This window comes from Panicum virgatum, chromosome 4K (genome assembly GCF_016808335.1).
Source record: "Panicum virgatum strain AP13 chromosome 4K, P.virgatum_v5, whole genome shotgun sequence".
NCBI classification, from domain to species: domain Eukaryota; kingdom Viridiplantae; phylum Streptophyta; class Magnoliopsida; order Poales; family Poaceae; genus Panicum; species Panicum virgatum.
The window spans coordinates 1,128,171-1,145,955 of NC_053139.1; the positions used below are offsets into that span (position 1 = coordinate 1,128,171).

At 50.2% G+C, this 17,785-nt stretch overlaps 2 protein-coding genes and 2 long non-coding RNA genes across 11 annotated transcripts; 3 read left to right on the forward strand and 1 right to left on the reverse strand.

Moving 5' to 3' along the window:
• Positions 1 to 995: 995 nt before the first annotated feature.
• Positions 996 to 2,419, reverse strand: LOC120704709 (skin secretory protein xP2-like). The gene is made up of 3 exons (XM_039989192.1): positions 1,917 to 2,419; positions 1,769 to 1,829; positions 996 to 1,637 (listed from the first exon to the last, which is right to left on the reverse strand). The coding sequence occupies exons 1-3, from the start codon at positions 2,417 to 2,419 to the stop codon at positions 996 to 998; spliced, it is 1,206 nt and encodes a 401-aa protein (XP_039845126.1).
• A 6,846-nt stretch (positions 2,420 to 9,265) lies between these two features.
• On the forward strand, positions 9,266 to 11,288 carry LOC120702405. Its single transcript, XR_005686400.1, has 2 exons — positions 9,266 to 9,827; positions 11,016 to 11,288. It is a non-coding gene; the product is annotated as an uncharacterized LOC120702405 (long non-coding RNA).
• Positions 11,289 to 12,253: 965 nt separating this feature from the next.
• LOC120702406 lies at positions 12,254 to 13,155 on the forward strand. Its single transcript, XR_005686401.1, has 2 exons — positions 12,254 to 12,314; positions 12,987 to 13,155. It is a non-coding gene; the product is annotated as an uncharacterized LOC120702406 (long non-coding RNA).
• A 220-nt stretch (positions 13,156 to 13,375) lies between these two features.
• On the forward strand, positions 13,376 to 17,549 carry LOC120702407 (protein CYCLOPS-like). 8 transcript variants are annotated; one of them, XR_005686402.1, is made up of 11 exons: positions 13,376 to 14,256; positions 14,533 to 14,579; positions 15,039 to 15,179; positions 15,267 to 15,315; positions 15,404 to 15,456; positions 15,551 to 16,191; positions 16,364 to 16,410; positions 16,492 to 16,537; positions 16,754 to 16,811; positions 16,888 to 17,036; positions 17,148 to 17,549. XR_005686402.1 is itself a non-coding variant. In XM_039986204.1 (11 exons), exons 1-11 carry the CDS (start codon positions 14,062 to 14,064, stop codon positions 17,266 to 17,268), a joined length of 1,527 nt encoding a protein of 508 aa, XP_039842138.1. In that variant the 5' UTR covers positions 13,376 to 14,061; the 3' UTR covers positions 17,269 to 17,549. The 8 variants fall into 8 exon arrangements, 2 of the variants coding, with proteins under 2 accessions (XP_039842138.1, XP_039842139.1); XR_005686403.1 differs by having other exon boundaries at positions 16,763 to 16,811; XR_005686404.1 differs by having other exon boundaries at positions 16,529 to 16,537.
• Positions 17,550 to 17,785: the final 236 nt, after the last annotated feature.

Consider the following 17,785-nt stretch of genomic DNA (forward strand, 5'->3'; position numbering starts at 1 on the left):
GGCCGGCGACGAGGTTGTGCGGCGGTGTTCGGGGCAGAGCACGGGGACAAGTCGGAGCAGGGCTTCTCCGGGCCTGCTGTTGCGTCGAGGAGGTCCGTGCGGGCACTGCAAAGGTGTATCGGGGTTCAGATCGGCTCAAGGCCCAACGGCGGTGAGAGAATCGCGGAGGTGGCCGACTTACCCGCGGCGGCGTCAGGCGCAAATCCGGCCGCTGCAGGTGATGTAGCCGATGTTGGTGGCCGCTGTGTCGCTCCTGGCGCTCGGGCGGAGCTCCTGCGGGGGTTTTCCGGGGCTGTGGCGTGGCCGGGCTGCTAGACCGCGGCGGCGCAGAGCTACGGCGCGGCGGAGCGAGGGGAGCGGGCGCTAGGGTTAGGGGTGGCGGCTGTGAGATGGGAAAAGGGTCCGGGTGCAGCTGCATTTAAAGGGGAGGTGCCGAGGATCGCGGGCGTAGTTGGGAAAGGCAATCCCAGGCGAGGATTGCGGGGTGACGCGGCGCGGCCGTTGCGCGAGCGAAGGGCGCGGGGAAGGGGATGACTGGTGGGGTCGGGCGGTCAGCGGCACAGAGCGGCGCTGGCTTGCTGGGCTTCTGGCGTGGAGCGAGCGCGGGGTGAGGGAGGAGCGGGCCCAGGAGAGAGGGGGTGCGGGAAGGAGCCGACTGGGCCGACGGTGGGCTACTGGGCTGAGCGCGGGGGAAGAAAGGCTGGGCCGGCTTGGGCTGGGTTTCTTCCTATTTTCTTCCTCCTTTCTATTTCTATTTTCCTATTTCCTTTCAAACTCTACTCAACTATTTGAATTCAAAAACAACTTTGAATTCAAGCACCTATGCACTCAAACCAATAAAACAAATGCATCAGCATGTATGCACAAACAAGTTAGCCCTAAAAATAAATTTTAATTATTTGTGCAACAAAATTAGGTTAAGCAATCTAAGCCAATTAAATCCTAGAAAAACAAATAAATCCAATTAAATTTATTATTAAAAGCTGAAAATTAAATTAGGGTGTTACAATAACCCGAGAGCCGTACTCAATCTGCGCCTTCCAGACCGCTTCCTCCTCCTGCTCATTGCTGAGAAACTCCAAGGGGACCCCGGACTGGATGATCGCCCCGTGACGGGGCCCCTCGGACATCCCCGCGCTATGCACCTCTTCGGAGGCCGACACGAACTGGGCGAACCGGTCGGCGGCGCTGGCCGTAGCAGCAGGGTTGATGTCCCTCGAGTCCCCAAACTCGTCGCTACTCTCCGGCAGCTGCACCACCAGCACCACGTTCTCCGGCGCCGTTTGCGGCGTCGCCGTTGCAACAACACCCTCACCCTCGGTCCTTGCAGGCTCTGGGGCGCGGGTTTCCTCCACTGCCGGCGCCCTCGGCGCTGACCCCTCCTCCGTGACACTCTCGACCCCAGCCCTCGGGGGCTCGAGGACGAGGGTCTCCACCTCTCTTTGGCTGGCGGGGTGCTCCTGCGCGCCCCCACCAGTTTCTCCTCCTGCGACCGGCTGGGCAGCGCTATCCGCATCGCCCCGGCCGGCCTCGATTTCAACGTCCGGCCGGGTGGCGTCATTTGCGCCGCCCCGGCCGACCTCTCCCTCGGCGTCAGCCTGAGCGGCTGTTACAATGCCGCTCTGGCCGGCGTCGCCCTACTCTCCGGCGCTCGAGCCAGTTGGGCCTTCTAAGCCCCTCGAGCCATCGCCTCTTGGAACTTCGCGGCCTCCGCCACTATGTCCACCACGGGCAGGGGCTGCGGCACCTAGTGCGGCATTGCGCGTGCCCCGGTCTTGAGGGCCTTGGTCGGCGCAAGCTGGGCCGCATCCCTGGCGATAGCCCCGGAGCTGGGTAGTCGGAGAAGAAATGCTAGAGTCAGCAAGATTGAGGGGGTCGAGTAAACGAATGCGAAGGATAAAATTAAGATCACTTACCCCGACCGGGCGCTCATGCTGCGCTTGCCCAAGCCGCTCCTCAGGGCCCGCGGCACGCTGACGCCTCCCGATGACTGGCCCGAAGGCGCCACCCTCGGGTCGGCCTGGCGCCTCGAGGCTGTCTGCGCGGGTGTCTCTGCACTCGCCGCGGACCCTCCGCCTCCACCCGTCAACACCGCAGGCGCAGGTGTCCTCCTACCCGTCGCCGGCGGGGGCGACCTCTGCCCTGTCATGGGTGTGGACGATCTCCTGCCCACTGCCAGCGGGGGCGACCTTCGTCCCGCCGCCGGCGCGGGCGACCTCCGCTCTGTCGCCGCGGGGGGCGGATCCACCAATGACCCTGATGTGAGCCTCGCCTCACCCAGCGTCACTGGCATATCCTCGTCGCCAGCCCCTCGATAGACCGGCGGGGAACCGGCGCCTATCGCCCCCTCGTCGTCATCCGAGAAGTTGAGATCGGCGTCCGAGGATTCCTCCTCCTCCTCCTCGGTGGACTCGGGCATGGCGGGTCACGGCTTTCCCTCCGTGAGTGCAATCTTGTACGCCTTCTCGTGCTTTTCCTTCCTCTTCCTCTTCCTCTTCCTGGTGGCGGCCGCCTCCGCCGTGTCCTTCTGCTTTTTCACCGCCTCTGCGTGCAGGCGGTTGACTTTGCATTCCTCCAGGACCGAGGGCTTCGAGGTGTAACCTTTGCGGGTCACCCCCTGCAAATGCAACCAAGTCAGGATTGAGGAGTGGGGAAAGGAGTAGCACAAGTCGACAACGAATTGAAATCTAGACTCACCACAGAAAGGTACCCTGCCTCGGGGCGCATCTTGATCTTCCAAAGATCCTCGGTGTTGTCGGGGAACTCCGCCACCGCGTTCTTCGCCCTCTAGGCAGCAATGTCACGGGGGAGCAGCACGAACAACGTCCTCGAGCCCGAGCTCAGGGCCTCGGAGGTGAGCTCAAAAATTGGCAGGCTCCTCTCCGTCAGAGGAATCACCCTCTGCCGATGAAATTTTGCGATGACGGCCGCCACCGTCAACCCCTTCCTCGCCAGATGTCGTAACGTGTCGGTGAGCACTTCGAGCCTGGCCTGATGCGGTGGGGGCGATACACCCCAATCCCATTTCTCCGGCCTCTCCCGGAGCACCTTGTTGGTGAACACCGGGAGCCAGTTGCCGAAGTTGCGCAAGTAAAACCACCCTCGGGTCCACCCGGCGTTGTACGTCATCATCCTGTTGGGGATGTACAAACTCTTCCGGGATGGGCGCAAGTGGAGCATCAGACCGCCGGCGCGGGCGAACCTCTTCGGCTGGCCCCGCACATTCTCGATGTAGAGCTCGCCGCGGAACAAATGGGTCCATAGATCCCAGTGCGCCTCGATCCCCAAATACCCCTCGCAGACGGCAAAGAAGACCGCCGCCTGCGAGATGGAGTTGGAGCTGAAGTTGTGCAGCTCCACTCCGTAGTATTCGCACAGCGCCCGCATGAATTTGCCGACGAGGACGTCGAATCCCTGCTCGTCGAGCCGCACGAGGCTTACGACATAGCCCCCGGGGGGATTCAGCTCGGTCTCCTCCGGCCACGGGGAAATTCACGCCGGCCGCTCCGAGTTGATGTTCACCGACACCAGCCTGTCGGCGACCAGCTGCTCCAAGACCGCCGCGGTGGCGGTGGACTTCCCCCACGACAACGGCTCTTGGACATCTGACATCGCTTCGAACCGTCGGGGAATGCGGGGAAGCAAGCTCTACGGTGGCTAGGTGCGCTCTCGCTTTCTCTTTCTTCCTCCTCTCGCTCTCGGCTCTGGGCTCAGGATGCAGGGGAGACGGAGAAAGTAGGGGAGGCGAAGGCAAAGTTGCCAGGTGAGCCCAAACAATCCCCCCCTTCCTCGCTTTTATTCGTCAAAACGGGCGGATTCGCCGCCGTGGCCCGAATCCCCCGCATTGAATGCGGTAGATTCCGCTGTCACTGACGGCTAGGCCCCACGACCACGGAGTCCCCCACGCGTGCACTTGGCAATAATTACGGTGCAGTAACCGATGGGCGCGGCGCAACTGTAGCACTGTTCCATCCGTCAGCTGCCGCCCACGTCTCTTCACCTACCCGAGGCAGACGCCTGAAAAGGCGCGCCCGCACTGCACCACATGTACCGGGCCACATCGTCCACGACCGACGGAAGACCCGCATGCACGACCCGCGACTCCGCGCCGTTTGCAAATCGTGACAAGATATTCCCTTCAGGGGCTCTTCACCCTCGAAGGAACCTTATTCCGGGGCCTTACTGATCAGGGGTTCGAAGCCTGGCCCGTTGAGGGTTCGACAGGAGCCCCAGATCACCAGAGTCAGCGACTGCATGGATGTGCCATACAAGTTACCTTCGAATGCGGAGTTCGAGACATCCTACGCAGTATTCAAGGCTAGTCGAGGGTGCCTAGCAGGGGGATCCCATCGAGGGAGAGCATCAAGCCCTCGGACCCTATCGAACGGGTCCGAGCCCCGCCTAGCGAACCTTTGCGAGCGCTTTATGTGACGTGTCCACGGACCACGAGCCGACCTTTATCGAATGGGGCACGGACGTCCACTTGAACCACCTGATAACAGCTCACTGAAGCAGCCATAGCTCGCGGCCCAGGCATGGGTAGCATGGTGCGCTTCACCCCTCCTCCCTGCGGAAGGGCGACGAGGGTTGTAATAAAAGTCGAGGGTCCCCTGAACGCCTTCACATGGGCCAGGGCTCGGGGGCTCCTCGCACACTGCGGCTTAGGCCGCACCCTCGGATGTATCGACGACCGTCGATTGTGAAGCTTCATGTGTGTGGCCAAAACCCTCACTCTCAACACGCGCCCGCTAGATGGTTCAACAGGACCCCAAGTCGCTGCGCCAGCACGAAAAACGCCGAGGCCGGCTGAAAAGGAAGCTGAGGAGCCTCCCCAGTAAAGCAACCAAGCGGGGCAACGTTTATAGCCCTTGAACGAGTGCAAACACTCCTCCAAGGCCTCGGGGGCTACACCCGTGGGTGCACTGACGCGCCCTCACGGAGGAAACTTCGCACATTCGAGGATCAAAATCCTCTGCAGGCCTGCTCGAACGCCCTCAGCTGCACGACGGCAACATGCCCGGCGGCGGCACCATGATGCTCGAGGCGACTATGATCTGCATAGGCAACTCTGAGCGGCCACCTCACTGCTTGTCCAGCGACAAACCCTGATTCTGGATCGGACTCCTCCAACAATGCTCCCCGGAGCACCATTGTGCCCCCGCCGGGCAAGCCAAGGCTACCGCGGTCAGTACCCGAGTCACACCCTCGAAGGGCTAAGCCTCTGCAGGGCCGATGCTCACCTTTACACCCTCGGTCATCCTCTCTGCGAGGAAGAAGGAGACTTCATTGCTCTCTGCAAACGAAGATTACAAAGGGTTACCAGCTCGAAGCCGTCGAGAAGTACAAACGCATTGCCACCTACGTGGCAATTTTCCCTGTCTTGGGGAGGAGCGAGCGCCGATGGAGAGCACCGAGTCCTTGGCCGACATTACGACCAGGCTGCTCGGGATTGTGAGGACTGAGGAGCAGCCCCCAGACTGCACGGGTCCGGCGGGATGCCCTTCTCGCAAGCTTTCTTCTAGCGTCTCCTCCACCGAAGACCCTGCGGGGGGGCAAGCTGGGGGACAACACCCTCTGTGCCATCTCCCCGAGAGCGACGTTGTCGCCAGGAGGGACGATGCGAAGAATGACCACCAAACCTGATGCTGACACCATGGTCAGGCGTCTCAACGCCCCTTCAAGCTGAGGGACATCGCAGAAACAGGACCCCACAGGCCCAATGTTCTTCTGCTGATCCCACTGAAGCCGAGGGAAGGTGAGCACGCCCTCTCCAACTTTCCCCCACCGCTCACAAGCATTGTTCTAGCATCAAAGCCTAAAGAAGCCAGGCCACCCCGTCCGGGGGACGGCCGTGAAAGGCAAAGGGACACATTAAGAGACTTAGGCGGAGCTAGAAGTAAGAGCAGGGAAGTTGGAAAGGAAAGAGAGTCTCACGACCGCTATTTGTAGCTTCGTCGGGTGCCAAGCTTCAAGCCTGTCGCAGGGGGAAGGCTTGGACTGCCCGTGACGGCGCGGCACCCCACGATTGAAAGATGCCCTCGGCTACTGTGCCGAGACGTGACAAGACAGGGCAAAGCCGAGCCCTCGGACGCTGAGCAGGGCAGCATCGGCGCTGGCCGACTGCCCTCGAACGGCACGCCGCAAAGCAACCAGGGAAAGCAGGGCTGAGACCCTGCACGCGGGACAGCGCGGCATTAGCACCGGCTGCAGAGCAGCAGGCGCCATCATGACCCTGGCCCGCTCAGCGCGCTGATGCGTCTCGTCACCAAAACAAACAAGAAGGGCCTCGGAGTACTTTTTCTGCAGGCGCACTACCCCGACCGGCGAGTTGTCACATCCGCCAGGCAAGCGCCCGGACGCGCCTGGCGGGAAGGCAATGCCGATCGATCACATCAAGAAGTAAAATTGCCAAAATACCCTTTGGCCGAATCCCCTGACTCGACCAAAGGCTCGGGGGCTACCGTCGGGTACCATGATTAGGGGCACCCTAATCATGGGACTAAAATCGCTCTAAAGCGCAAACACGTGTTAAGCAACCGGGCCCACGAAGGCCTACAGGCTCCTTCCAATCTGGAAGAAAGGAAAGGATTCCAAGAAGCCCAATATGCGGCCCACATACACAGTACGGCCCATCCAAGCCCCCTCGGACCCGCGGGGCGATCTCCGCCTCGCTCGAGGGCTCCCCGCCGAGACCCTCGACCGCGCCCCGCGTCTCCGCCTCGCTCGGGGGTAGCGAACCCACCCTCGAGGGAGCGGATCATCTCCGCCTCGCTCGAGGCCACCCCTCAACGGAAAGGACGAACGGCCCTTCCGCTCACCCGCCCGCCGTACGGAGGCATTAAACACCAACCACTCCTCCAACAGTGCCCGGGTCAGGCGGCGTCAGGCCGCCATTCCTCACAGTGGCTGTGACCGGAGTCCCGTCCGCCAACTCCGGTCACTGCTCCGCCATCCCGGACACTATGGCGATACTGTGGGAACCTGCGACGCAGTATGAGACGTGCTCGGCACTGCTCCAGTCACTGTACTGCCAACTCCTCCTACCTCCTTAAAACTTTTCCCTCCCTGGAGCCCTCGGATGGCATGGGCACAACCCTCGGAAGCGGCTCCGGCCTTGACCGGGACAAGACCTTGACCTGCAGGACCCTCGGAACGTCGCCACGTCACGTCTGGAGGACAATACCCTCTACAGCAGCGACCACGCCGCTCGCTGGAACTACAAGGACGCCGGCGCGATCTCCGCAAGGCCAAGGACGACGCCCAGGGCGATGGCCACGCCAAGAACCATACCCCATAGTGTATTTTCCACAGTGCCCGACCACTGCACCCCCGCGATTCGGGGAGAAGACGACGACTCCTATGATTTCCTGTGCATGTACACTGCCCCTCCTTGTGCCTATAAAAGGAGGAGGCGGGCTTTTCCTTAGGGATGAGTTCATCCAGCAGAACACAACACCCAGCACTACTCACACAGCACATATGCTCTTCCGAGCCCCGATATTGGCACCGGCCTCAATCAACTCCTCCTCTAGCAGAGACCTGGGAGCTTCCCTCCCTCTCTCGCCTCGCTTGTACCCCCTACTACAGGCACCCCCGGTGCAAGACAATACAGTGCTCCCGCACACCCCTTTGCTGGACGTACGGCCCCACGGCCGGAACCAGGATAAACTCGTGCGCGACTGTGTTGCCTCTTGCATCAATCATCTAGGACGAGGAACACGCAGCATCATTACTAGTTGGGTTCGGATCACTGAGTCAGGACACCGACACTCAACAAATCGACTCACATGTATAATCCAGTCAAATTTGTTGTAAAATAAATTTTATTTGTTTCGAAATAATTTTTTAATTGTTCAAGCAATACAAAAAATTTATTCAGAAATAAAAAAATTATTTCAGAACAAAAAATAATTATTGAGGCCTTGTGGATGGCGTAATATTTGCGAGAAACGAGGCACCCGCCCTTATTGGGCCTCTTCGAGGCCGGGCTGCCAACTCATGACCCTTCATCAAACTGGCCACTCCGGCCCATTTGAATGCACAAGGCATGACTCCACGTGGGCCGATCACAAGGCCCAGAATGCATCGTCGCATGAAGGCGTAATTCATAAGTTATACGCTTCGTCCACCTCCCAGGCGTAAACCAAAAATTCTGAAGGGCTCTGAAGTCTGAACCGTCTCTGACGCTTGGCATGTGTGAAGGCTGGTAGCACACTTGCTCAAATTTTAATCAAGCATCTCCAGATCGCTCCATAGAATATTCATCTCTAGACCCAATCACGAGCCGCTAGCCCGCTATGCGAAATATAATATCTTTGCATTTGTCCGGAATTATGCAGGCACCCACGGCTGCTGACGATCACCCTGAACTGAACGTCTGAACCTGCTCCTCCCATCGACACTGTCAAAGCTCTGAAATTGAATAAGCTTTGCAGTTTGGCACACCGGCGACATCAGTAGGGGATTTAATGAAACACGCGATCTCTGAGGTCAGACGATGGATGCGGTCGCCGTCGGGGATGCGCGTCGTGTGCCGGCGGCAGAATCCGTCGCCGGGCCTGTGCCGCCAGGTGCGGCTTGCAGCAATGGACAACAGCTATGGGCTACGAGCACAGCCTGCAAGATTGCAAGGTACAGATTGTGTAGAATACGTACTTGTTTTTATATTCTTGTGTAGAATACTTGCTCTGTGATCGTAGCTGATGCTGACGGGCCACCTAATCCGGGAATTGTTTTGTGTTAGAGAAATGAAATGATAAGGGGTGTGTACTCCTGGACAGTCAAGAGAGATCTTGCTTGATGCTCACGGAGTCCTTGTTTCTCTAAATGGGAAATGTATAGGGAAGAGTAGGGTCACTGTCAGTGAAAAATCATGCACATTCATGTGAATCGATCTATAGTACTCCTGCAGTCGGTTCAAGAAAGTCAATATTGAAAGTATATAGGCTCTGCTGTTACCTAATAGCATGCTGTTATCTGATAGCAGTAAAATGGTGTGTTTTTTTAACTCACGCATCTAAAACAGAACCTGACAATTTTAATTCTTTTCTTTTACAAAAAAAAATTGCATTTGGAGATTTACAGCTCTGTGATTCAGTTTAACTGACTGGAGCGTTGTCAGCATCAGCAGATGCTTCCAAAGCAAAGCTTTTTTGCGTTGACGTATTGACAATTAAACATGACGAGATGTAACACCCCTCAATTAGCCCTCAATTAGGAGTCTTAAACGAAATTTGAAGATTCAAATTGAGTCAAAAATATCAAGCCCACATGTAGCTTGCTCCCTCTCTCCCGTGCGTGCTCACCGTTGCCAAATTGGCCACGGCGCCGCTCGCGCACACCACGACGCGTCGCACGACGCTTCTCCCCTGCTCACGCAAGAGCCGAGCCCCAGCCCTTTTCCCCTGCTGCCCAGAGCAGCCTCGCCGCCCGCCATGGCTGCCGCCGGCCTTGCACGCCGCGCTCCCACCTCCGGTCTTCCTCCACCCAAGCCGGCCACCGAAATAGCTTCTCCACCTCCCACTGATTCTCCACGGCCCAACCCCGCTTGCCCAGCCACACCGGAACGCCGCCGCAGCGGCACAGTACCACTGCCGGCCGCCGGCCGCTGTGGAACCGCCACCACGGACCACCTCCTCGCGCTCCAAGGCCACCTACAGGTCCGCACCGATCTCCTCTCGCTCCTCCACCCCTCCCTCGCCGCCATCAAGCCCTCCCATGGCCGGAATCGCCGTTCCCCTTTCACCCCTCCCATGTTTTCGCGACCAGGGACCCCAGACAGCAATAGAAAGAATTCCAGGGTGTTTTCTGCGAAGTCCATGACTCAGGTGAATAGTGCTGCGAAGGGCTGTTTTGCAATAATTGGCTGAAACTTTGAAAAATCATAGTAAATTATAGAAAAATCAGAAAAATACAAACTAAAATTTGTTGGATTCCTTGTCCTATGATCTACAACTTTCCTTACAGGTTGATCTTCAGTTTTTAAATAGTTTTTGCACTAGTTTAAATGTTAGTTTAATTGGTTGCAAGCTTTGAAAATGCATAGTAAATAGTAGAAAAATTATAAAAATGTAAAACAAGTTGGATTAGCTTTGATTTGGCATGTAGAACTTAGGAAAAATATTTAACCTGCTGTGTGTATAATGTTTCTGTGATGTATTGATTTAATCATAGTTAATGCTTGTTTCAGCTCATTTATTTAATATCTACAGTTCTGGATGTTTAAAAATTATAAAATTTCTGCAGTAGCTTATTCTTTGCATGCTTAGTTCACTGTAAAAAGTTCATGTCCGGAAGCTATATAGATGTGTGTAAATCTATTTTTGTTCAATTTGTCTTGTTGAGGATAAAATAAATACTTTATGTTATCAAAAAATGTTGGTTAATTATTTTTACACTCCTTATCAGTAGCATATCATGTTGGTAAAATTTGGTTATAAGTTTAAAGCTGTAAGTCATGTTTCTGCTTTTGATTAGTTGCTAGCCATAGCTTTCATGTTATACTTGTTGCTAGGTAATCTTTTTCTGCAGGTTTAATTTCAATAATTCATATTGATCTTGCATAATTGAAGTTAATTCCTAAGATCAGATTGTGGGTTACTTTCATGTCACTTGGTTTTATGTGCTTTTTAGTTGAATAAAAATCTCTAGTTACCCGTCTTGCTATGTGTATTTGCTTTGTCGTTCTAAGCAAGTTTAGTAATGCTTTCTAGAAGGAAATACTTAAGGCTAAAATAAATTAAATGAACTCTAGTATTTCAGCACCAACCCAATTGTCTTTTGAGTTTGTTTGTTGTGTTTTTCAGCACCAACCCAATTGTCTTTTGAGTTTGTTTGTTGTGTTTACTCGATAAATGATTGACAGTCATGTATTTCTTTTAATCGTATCGCATTATATGGCATTATGCTCGTGCCCATGTAATCGTGACATTGTGCTAGCCTCGCTTGTCCTTTTTGCTGTATCATCTACTACACTGCCATACATTCAGACATCCGCATTGGTGCATCTCATTTAGGTACGATAGATGAACCATATGAAGGACGTGCTACTGGAGCCGAACCCGAAGACGATGTTGGTGGACATATCCCGAAGATGGATGGATGGAACCCGATGTGCATGACCAAAGGAAGATGCTCGTCAAGCGAGTATCATCTAACTAACACTGACTTAGTGTTAATCCCAGGCAAGTCCCGGTGCATATCCTATTATTTGAAATTATGACACCTATATATGTATTTATTACTTGTGCATTACGTTTCAGGAGTTGAGTGGAACCCTAGTTGCGTGATCCCTAAGTTTCCCTAAGCTATACTAGCATGTATAGGACGATAGAAATGCTATGCTTAATACTTCTCGATAGAAGTCGAGTAATTTCCGGTTACTCGCGAGATATAGGTTATATATTTATATACAGTACCTAAGTTGTTGAAATTGACATGGAAATATGAGACCGGGCGGGGGAATGATGATGATGTATAGGTATGGCAGCAGGACAGGGTTCCTGGGTGTCTTAGCCCCGTCCGAGTCGATTGAGGACCGTACCATTGTTGGCCCTGCTGATCATGTTTGAACTGTACTAACCGCATGTCGGGAGTAGGATGTAGTCGAAACCGGTAAGCTGAGTACTGCCTCACTTCGAAAGTACAGAACTTCTACCCACCCCTTAGGGCAGTCGAGTGGCCGCGGAGAATTGGGATGCATATGTTTACTTTTGGTGGTCTCTCGTAGGGCTCGATTGACTATATGCAGGTGGGGCGGTTCTGTAGTTCGAGGCGGGGAGGGGAATGGTTGGTTCGTATTGTCCGACGGGGCAAATACGTGCCGTGTTGGTTAGGTTCACCTTGCAAGATTAAATCGGATTGATTCGCCGTCAGTCGCTCTCAGACATGAGCACCTTGATCTCCGAGTCACATCGTAGTAAGGAAATGAAACGAAATGATATGATACATGTTGATGTTATTTAACCAATTATGTTTTCACATTGACTGTTATAGATCTGCAAATCATAGATGTGTAGCAACTTTATAACTATAACTTGGAGCAAAAATTTTGTAATTAAGGATCTACCCTTAGATGCTTTTCTGCAAATAAATCCACCAGCCAGAAAGCTTTGCATGTCTAGATATGTGGGCTAAGTATACCCAATAGTCGGGTAAATCTTGCTGAGTATTAGTATACTCAGCGTTTGTTGTTTACCCTGTTTCAGGTATAGAAGCTAAACAGGATTCGCATCAGTGGGCTCGATGTGACGTCCTCACGTGTTCATAGTTATCGTTTTGTTTTATTGGTTCTCAATCAAATTTACTTCTCTCAGGTCATATTCTCTTCCGCTGCTGTCATTTATTTTATGTAAATTCTAAATTTTAAGCTGTTTTATAAATATTTATGTTATTATCTATTTTTGTGAAATTATATTATGTTGGTACCGTCTGTGCTCGCCGTTGCGTGAGACTTCTGGTGTGTTTCGATCGGCCTGTGGGTTGGAAACAAGCTGTCAGGTTACACTTAATTAAGCTAATGCGCTTGATGCGTTCAGATGATGAACATTACGCTTAATTAAGCCGTTTAACTTGGCGGTTCTGTCACACGAGAGGAACCAGTTTACCTGACCAGTAATAGAAGAATGATGATATGGTGAGAAGTTCATGTCAGGCAGGCTCCAAACCGGCGCTTTTGAGTCTTGCGTCAGTATTATGATTAAAAAAGGTCACTGTAATGCCGTGTAGGCCTGTGAGCACTTAGACTGGCCTTCCACTTCCTCCAATTGCTGCATTATGTTATGTTAACATGCATATCTGTGATGATGTCACCACCTTAGACCAGGTTGCTAAAAATTAATCCATGGATTAGAACTCTCAAGACCTAAAACAAAACGATCCAAATACCTTTGATGTTTCAGAGCAATTGAGTAAATATAGAACATCACAAGCGAAATCTGAAGCAGCTGCCAAAAGTATTGTCTGATCTTTGTGTTGCATTTTTCCAGACCATGTAGAGTATCATCATATCAAGATGTGTAATTCAAGCAATGCACCACTCTTCTCTTCATCAGAGGCGAAGGTAGCTGTAAACTAACCCTGGTGCACTACTACAACAACAACAACAACAACAATAACATAGCCTTTTTTCCCAAGTAAGTTGGGGTAAGCTAGAGATGAAACCCGAAAGAAATAAGTTCAAGGTTCAGGCACATTGATAGCTAGTCTCCAAGCACTCATATCCAAAAGCTATCTCTTTAGAAATATTTCAATCCTTAAGGTCTCTCTTAACCGACTCATCCCACGTCAGTTTAGGTCTACCTCTACCCCTCTTTACATTATCGACCCGCTCAAGAACCCCATTACGCACCGGCGCCTCAGGAGGCCTTCGTTGGACATGTCCAAACCATCTCAGTCGATGCTGGGTAAGTTTCTCCTCAATTGGTGTCACCCCGACCCTATCCCGAATAACTTCGTTCCGGACTCTATCCCTCCTGGTGCACTGCTTAAAATAAATATAATTCTTAATCTTAGTAGAAATATATTATACACTGTGTATTTGGGTCTAGTTAGTGGTAAATTTTTTTTTTGCCGTGGTGCCATGGCACCAGGGTACATCAACGTGGCTTCGCCACTGCTCTTCATACCTGGCATATAGACTGTATTTACGTGTACGTTCATTGGTGCGTAAGCGGCCAAATTCTTCATAGGCCATTTTTTCCACTGATGAGACAAAATTAGGAGAACGGAATCTTTGCCACTACTGAAGAGGAAGATACCTGCCACCAGATTTGTTTAGTCCCAGCTAGTGCAGCACTCAACTAGTACATGTCTTCTGTGCTTGAACTCTTCTGCCAAGTTCCATTTTATTAGTTTTATGGGTGCTTTAGGTGGGATTCTATTATATATTATCTCATTTGTTTCATTACTTCTGTTCCTTGAATTTCAAGTGTTCTCCCCTAGTGCCCCTACCACTGCAATACTGCTAAAGACAGCTTTTCGCGTTATTCCTATGATCAATCTGGTCTAGTGTTTCATTTCATCAGAAGAGGGGACAGGGGAGGTTGAACTGAGTGGGGGTTCATGGAGATGGAGGGCAGGGGCCTGTCTGACTTGTTCAGGAACACCAGCGAGGAGATCTTCCTCAAGGCAGTGATGGAGAACTCTATGGGTGTGGCGGCAGCACCAAGTATGGAGATGTTGGGGTTCAGGAATATGTCACAAAGTTTCAGAGAAGACAGCGAGGAGTTGTTCAACAGCTGGCTTATGAATGGAGAGGCAAGAATTCTGAGTTTACCTGTGATTTCTTTTCTCTCTGTGCATGAAAGGTGAAACAATTCATGTTTCAGAAGATAGATTCTGTTTTTCTGGGGTTCACTCAATTCTTCTATCATTTAGAAATTACATAACAGATACAGTACTTCTTCTATCATTTTGCTAGAGTATATCAGTAAGCTAGTATGAGCATGAGTACTAAAACTACTTACTACGCTGGCTAACGTCTTACTCGAAAGTCAAAATTATCACCTAAAACTATTGGCTGTTTATTTGCAGATCCCAGGATTTGGTTCAGCGAACAATCGTCCTCGACAGCCATCTAGGTAAGATACTGCTAAATGATGCAGAATTAACTAAACCGGCTAGATCTTGTAAGTATGCCGTGATAAAGGTAACTGTGTATTTGTATGGAGTCAACACCTTAAAATACAACATCATGATTAAATTGAAACTAATCTCAGAAAAAGCATCTGAACATGATATGCTTTGAGATACTCCTACCAAATAGATCATTCCGCCCAATTCAAAGTCGGAATCATTAAATAGCAACTCCTATTGTAATCACGCATTTCCAGGAAAACTTAGTTCTGCACTGCATCATTATTTTATTGAGCATGTAAATGGTGCTAAACATTTTTCCCCTGAGGAAACGATGCTGAACTTTTACACAACTAAATGAAGTTAACACGGAAATTTACATAAAATTGAGCTATTATCATGAGTACATATTGTATGGTTAATTGCAACAAATAACCCACAAGATGGCATGCAAAACTATGCAGGTTGTCATCAGAAGCTGCAGGCCTTCCGAATCAACAGCATGACATTGCTCAACAAAATTTTCTCACTGACAACTCGGTCCCACAGAATTCAGCAATTCCTTCTGTTGAATATCCAAATAACAATAACCAGCAATTACTCAAGTACCGTACTTTACACACCAGCATCATCTTCTAGTGTAAGATTTATGTAGTCCAAGCATATTAATCTTGTCATTTGCCATGCAATAGGAATGCTGCCGAGAAAGGAATGCAGGCTAGTGACCTACTTCTGGCAAAGGTTAGCCAAATTCACTATCCAGTTGTCTTCGAGAAAGGAAGCAAGTAATTGATGTTTTTTCTCATTTCCTTAATTTGTTCATGTGTAGGCCTGGTTCCACAGCACTCAACCAATGACTAGAAGCCGATCTTCAGAACTAAGGCAGGAGTTTCAGATTCTAAATGTGCTACTACCTTCCAAGATGAAATCTATGGTTCTTGCCTCAAATTTCTCCAAAATTTGGTTATTTTTGCAGGAGAAGATATGCTGCAATGCAGACTCATGTGGCACCAATAACTACAGCATGCATTGAACCAGCTAACCAATTCAAACAAGATTTTACAAACACAATAAACAGTACTCTAATGAGCAACACACCTGTTCAGACTCCAAAATTTGTATCTCCTTCAAGTTCATCAACATCCCCACTGGATAATCCAAATATGGTGTCGCAAGATACTGTTACCTCAGTTGTGAGTATGCTCAAGGACACGCTCGAGCGCAAGAAGCTTGGTAGCCATGCTAACAAAGATGCCACAGTAGGCAATTCTTTTGGATTCTATGACACTCAGCAGTTTCAACAAAACATTCTTGGAGGGGCAGATATCTTTCCCCTAGTGACAACATCCCAAGTTCAGGATTCCCTGATGCTTCCAAAAGTCGATAGGCCCGTGGAACCAAATAATGGTAACTTCGCTGCTCCTGCAAACCAGGTTTGGTTCGGCGCAGCATCTCAAGAGCCCTCGCACAGCGGATCATCTACTGCTATGACTGCTCATTCAGCTGGATTTGAAGTGTGTGATGAGTTACCTCCTATGGGGCAAGCAATGTCTGTTTGTGAGAGCACTAGAAAAAATGCCGCAAATGGAACAACTGACTGCAGATCAAAAGGCAAAGGTATAGTTTTATCTATACATTTATCCCTGAGTTATAGCAAAACATTACTTGCCCTCAACCAATACCTATTAGTCACTGCAACATGGATCTGAGAATGTTTTATCCATCCACTTTATCATTATTATCATGCCATGGGAGAATAACATAGATTTTTTTTTGTTTAAATGCACAGAATACAGGGAGAGGGTCCTAAAGGATAATGTGAAAGATGATAGAAAGGTAGGCTTGATTATTACTTCTGGAACATCCAAAGTTTCATCTGGTATAATATTTCAATATGATCATTTTACACATTGGCAGAAAACGGCATTAACTCGAATGGGATCCATTTCATCAGAAAAAGCAGGTATATGCAGCAGACAGCTCTTTTATGTAGGCAGCAAACATGTGGCATAGGTGACCTCTCAAAATAATCACTCACCAGTGTTTATACATTGGGAAACATGAAATATATGAAATTATGATATGCTTGTGCCAAATGAGAACACTCTCCTAAAAAGATGTAGCATATGGTTTGACTTGTATACTGTATTATTGATCACCAAACGACCTAATTAATTAGCTTATGCAGCTGATAATGGAGATCCTACAAAGAAGCGCAGGGTTGAGCGCTCACGCAAGTATGTGATGGTTCTCCCTCTTAAAAATATGGTCTTGAACAATAAGTTCTAATTGGCATACAGTATATGATGTTAGATTGCATTTTTATGGTTCAGAATGGCAGAAGCAAAGGAAAGAAGTTCCACACCAGTAATACCATCCGACATGCAAGCCGTACTTAAGCGTTGCGAAAACCTAGAGAAGGAGGTCCGGTCACTAAAGCTTAACCTATCTTTCATGAACAGGTGAGTACACTGTTTCAAGGGCACATGTTTCTATTCCAAGGCAAATTCTTGTTCAGTAATCATAAGCCATTCTTATAGAGCTATTTATTAAAGTATTTTAACCAATCACAGGAAAGATTCAGAACAGACCAAACAGATTGAGGAGCTTCAGAAGCAAAATGAGGAGTTAACTGAAGAGAAGGAGCGGCTACTAGAAGAGATCGAAAGAGTTGTATCTGACTCCAACACATGATCACCCAACCCCTTTTCGACCTGATTCTCTGTGCTAATAGAATTAGACTTGAAAAGTCCTAGATACATGCATGCATACACACAATCCAGAAGGGCAGCGAGGATTACAGTACTGCCCTGAATGTACTATTCTTTTCCATGCTATCTCAAGTTTAACATGTACCACCAACCAAAGGAGTCAGGGATTACATTTTGCTTCCTATGGCATGTACACTAAGATGAAACTAAGTACAACAGTGAATTAAATAGCAAAAGAACTGACAACAGGACGGCATTATTTCAGACAGAAGAATACCCATATGATTTCTCCAATTGGTCGAATGATTAGGAGCCGCGTTTACTTAGATTTTACAGAGTGTGCATTCATTTGACGATACAGAAGACAGAACCACAGAAAACCAAGAAATGCAACTTCGTTCAGACATCAGCTAGCAGGAACAACTTTCAGAATCAAAAGCACCACAACACAATTCATCATATCTTCGAAAAATCAAACAATGGTAAACAATTTCCGTATT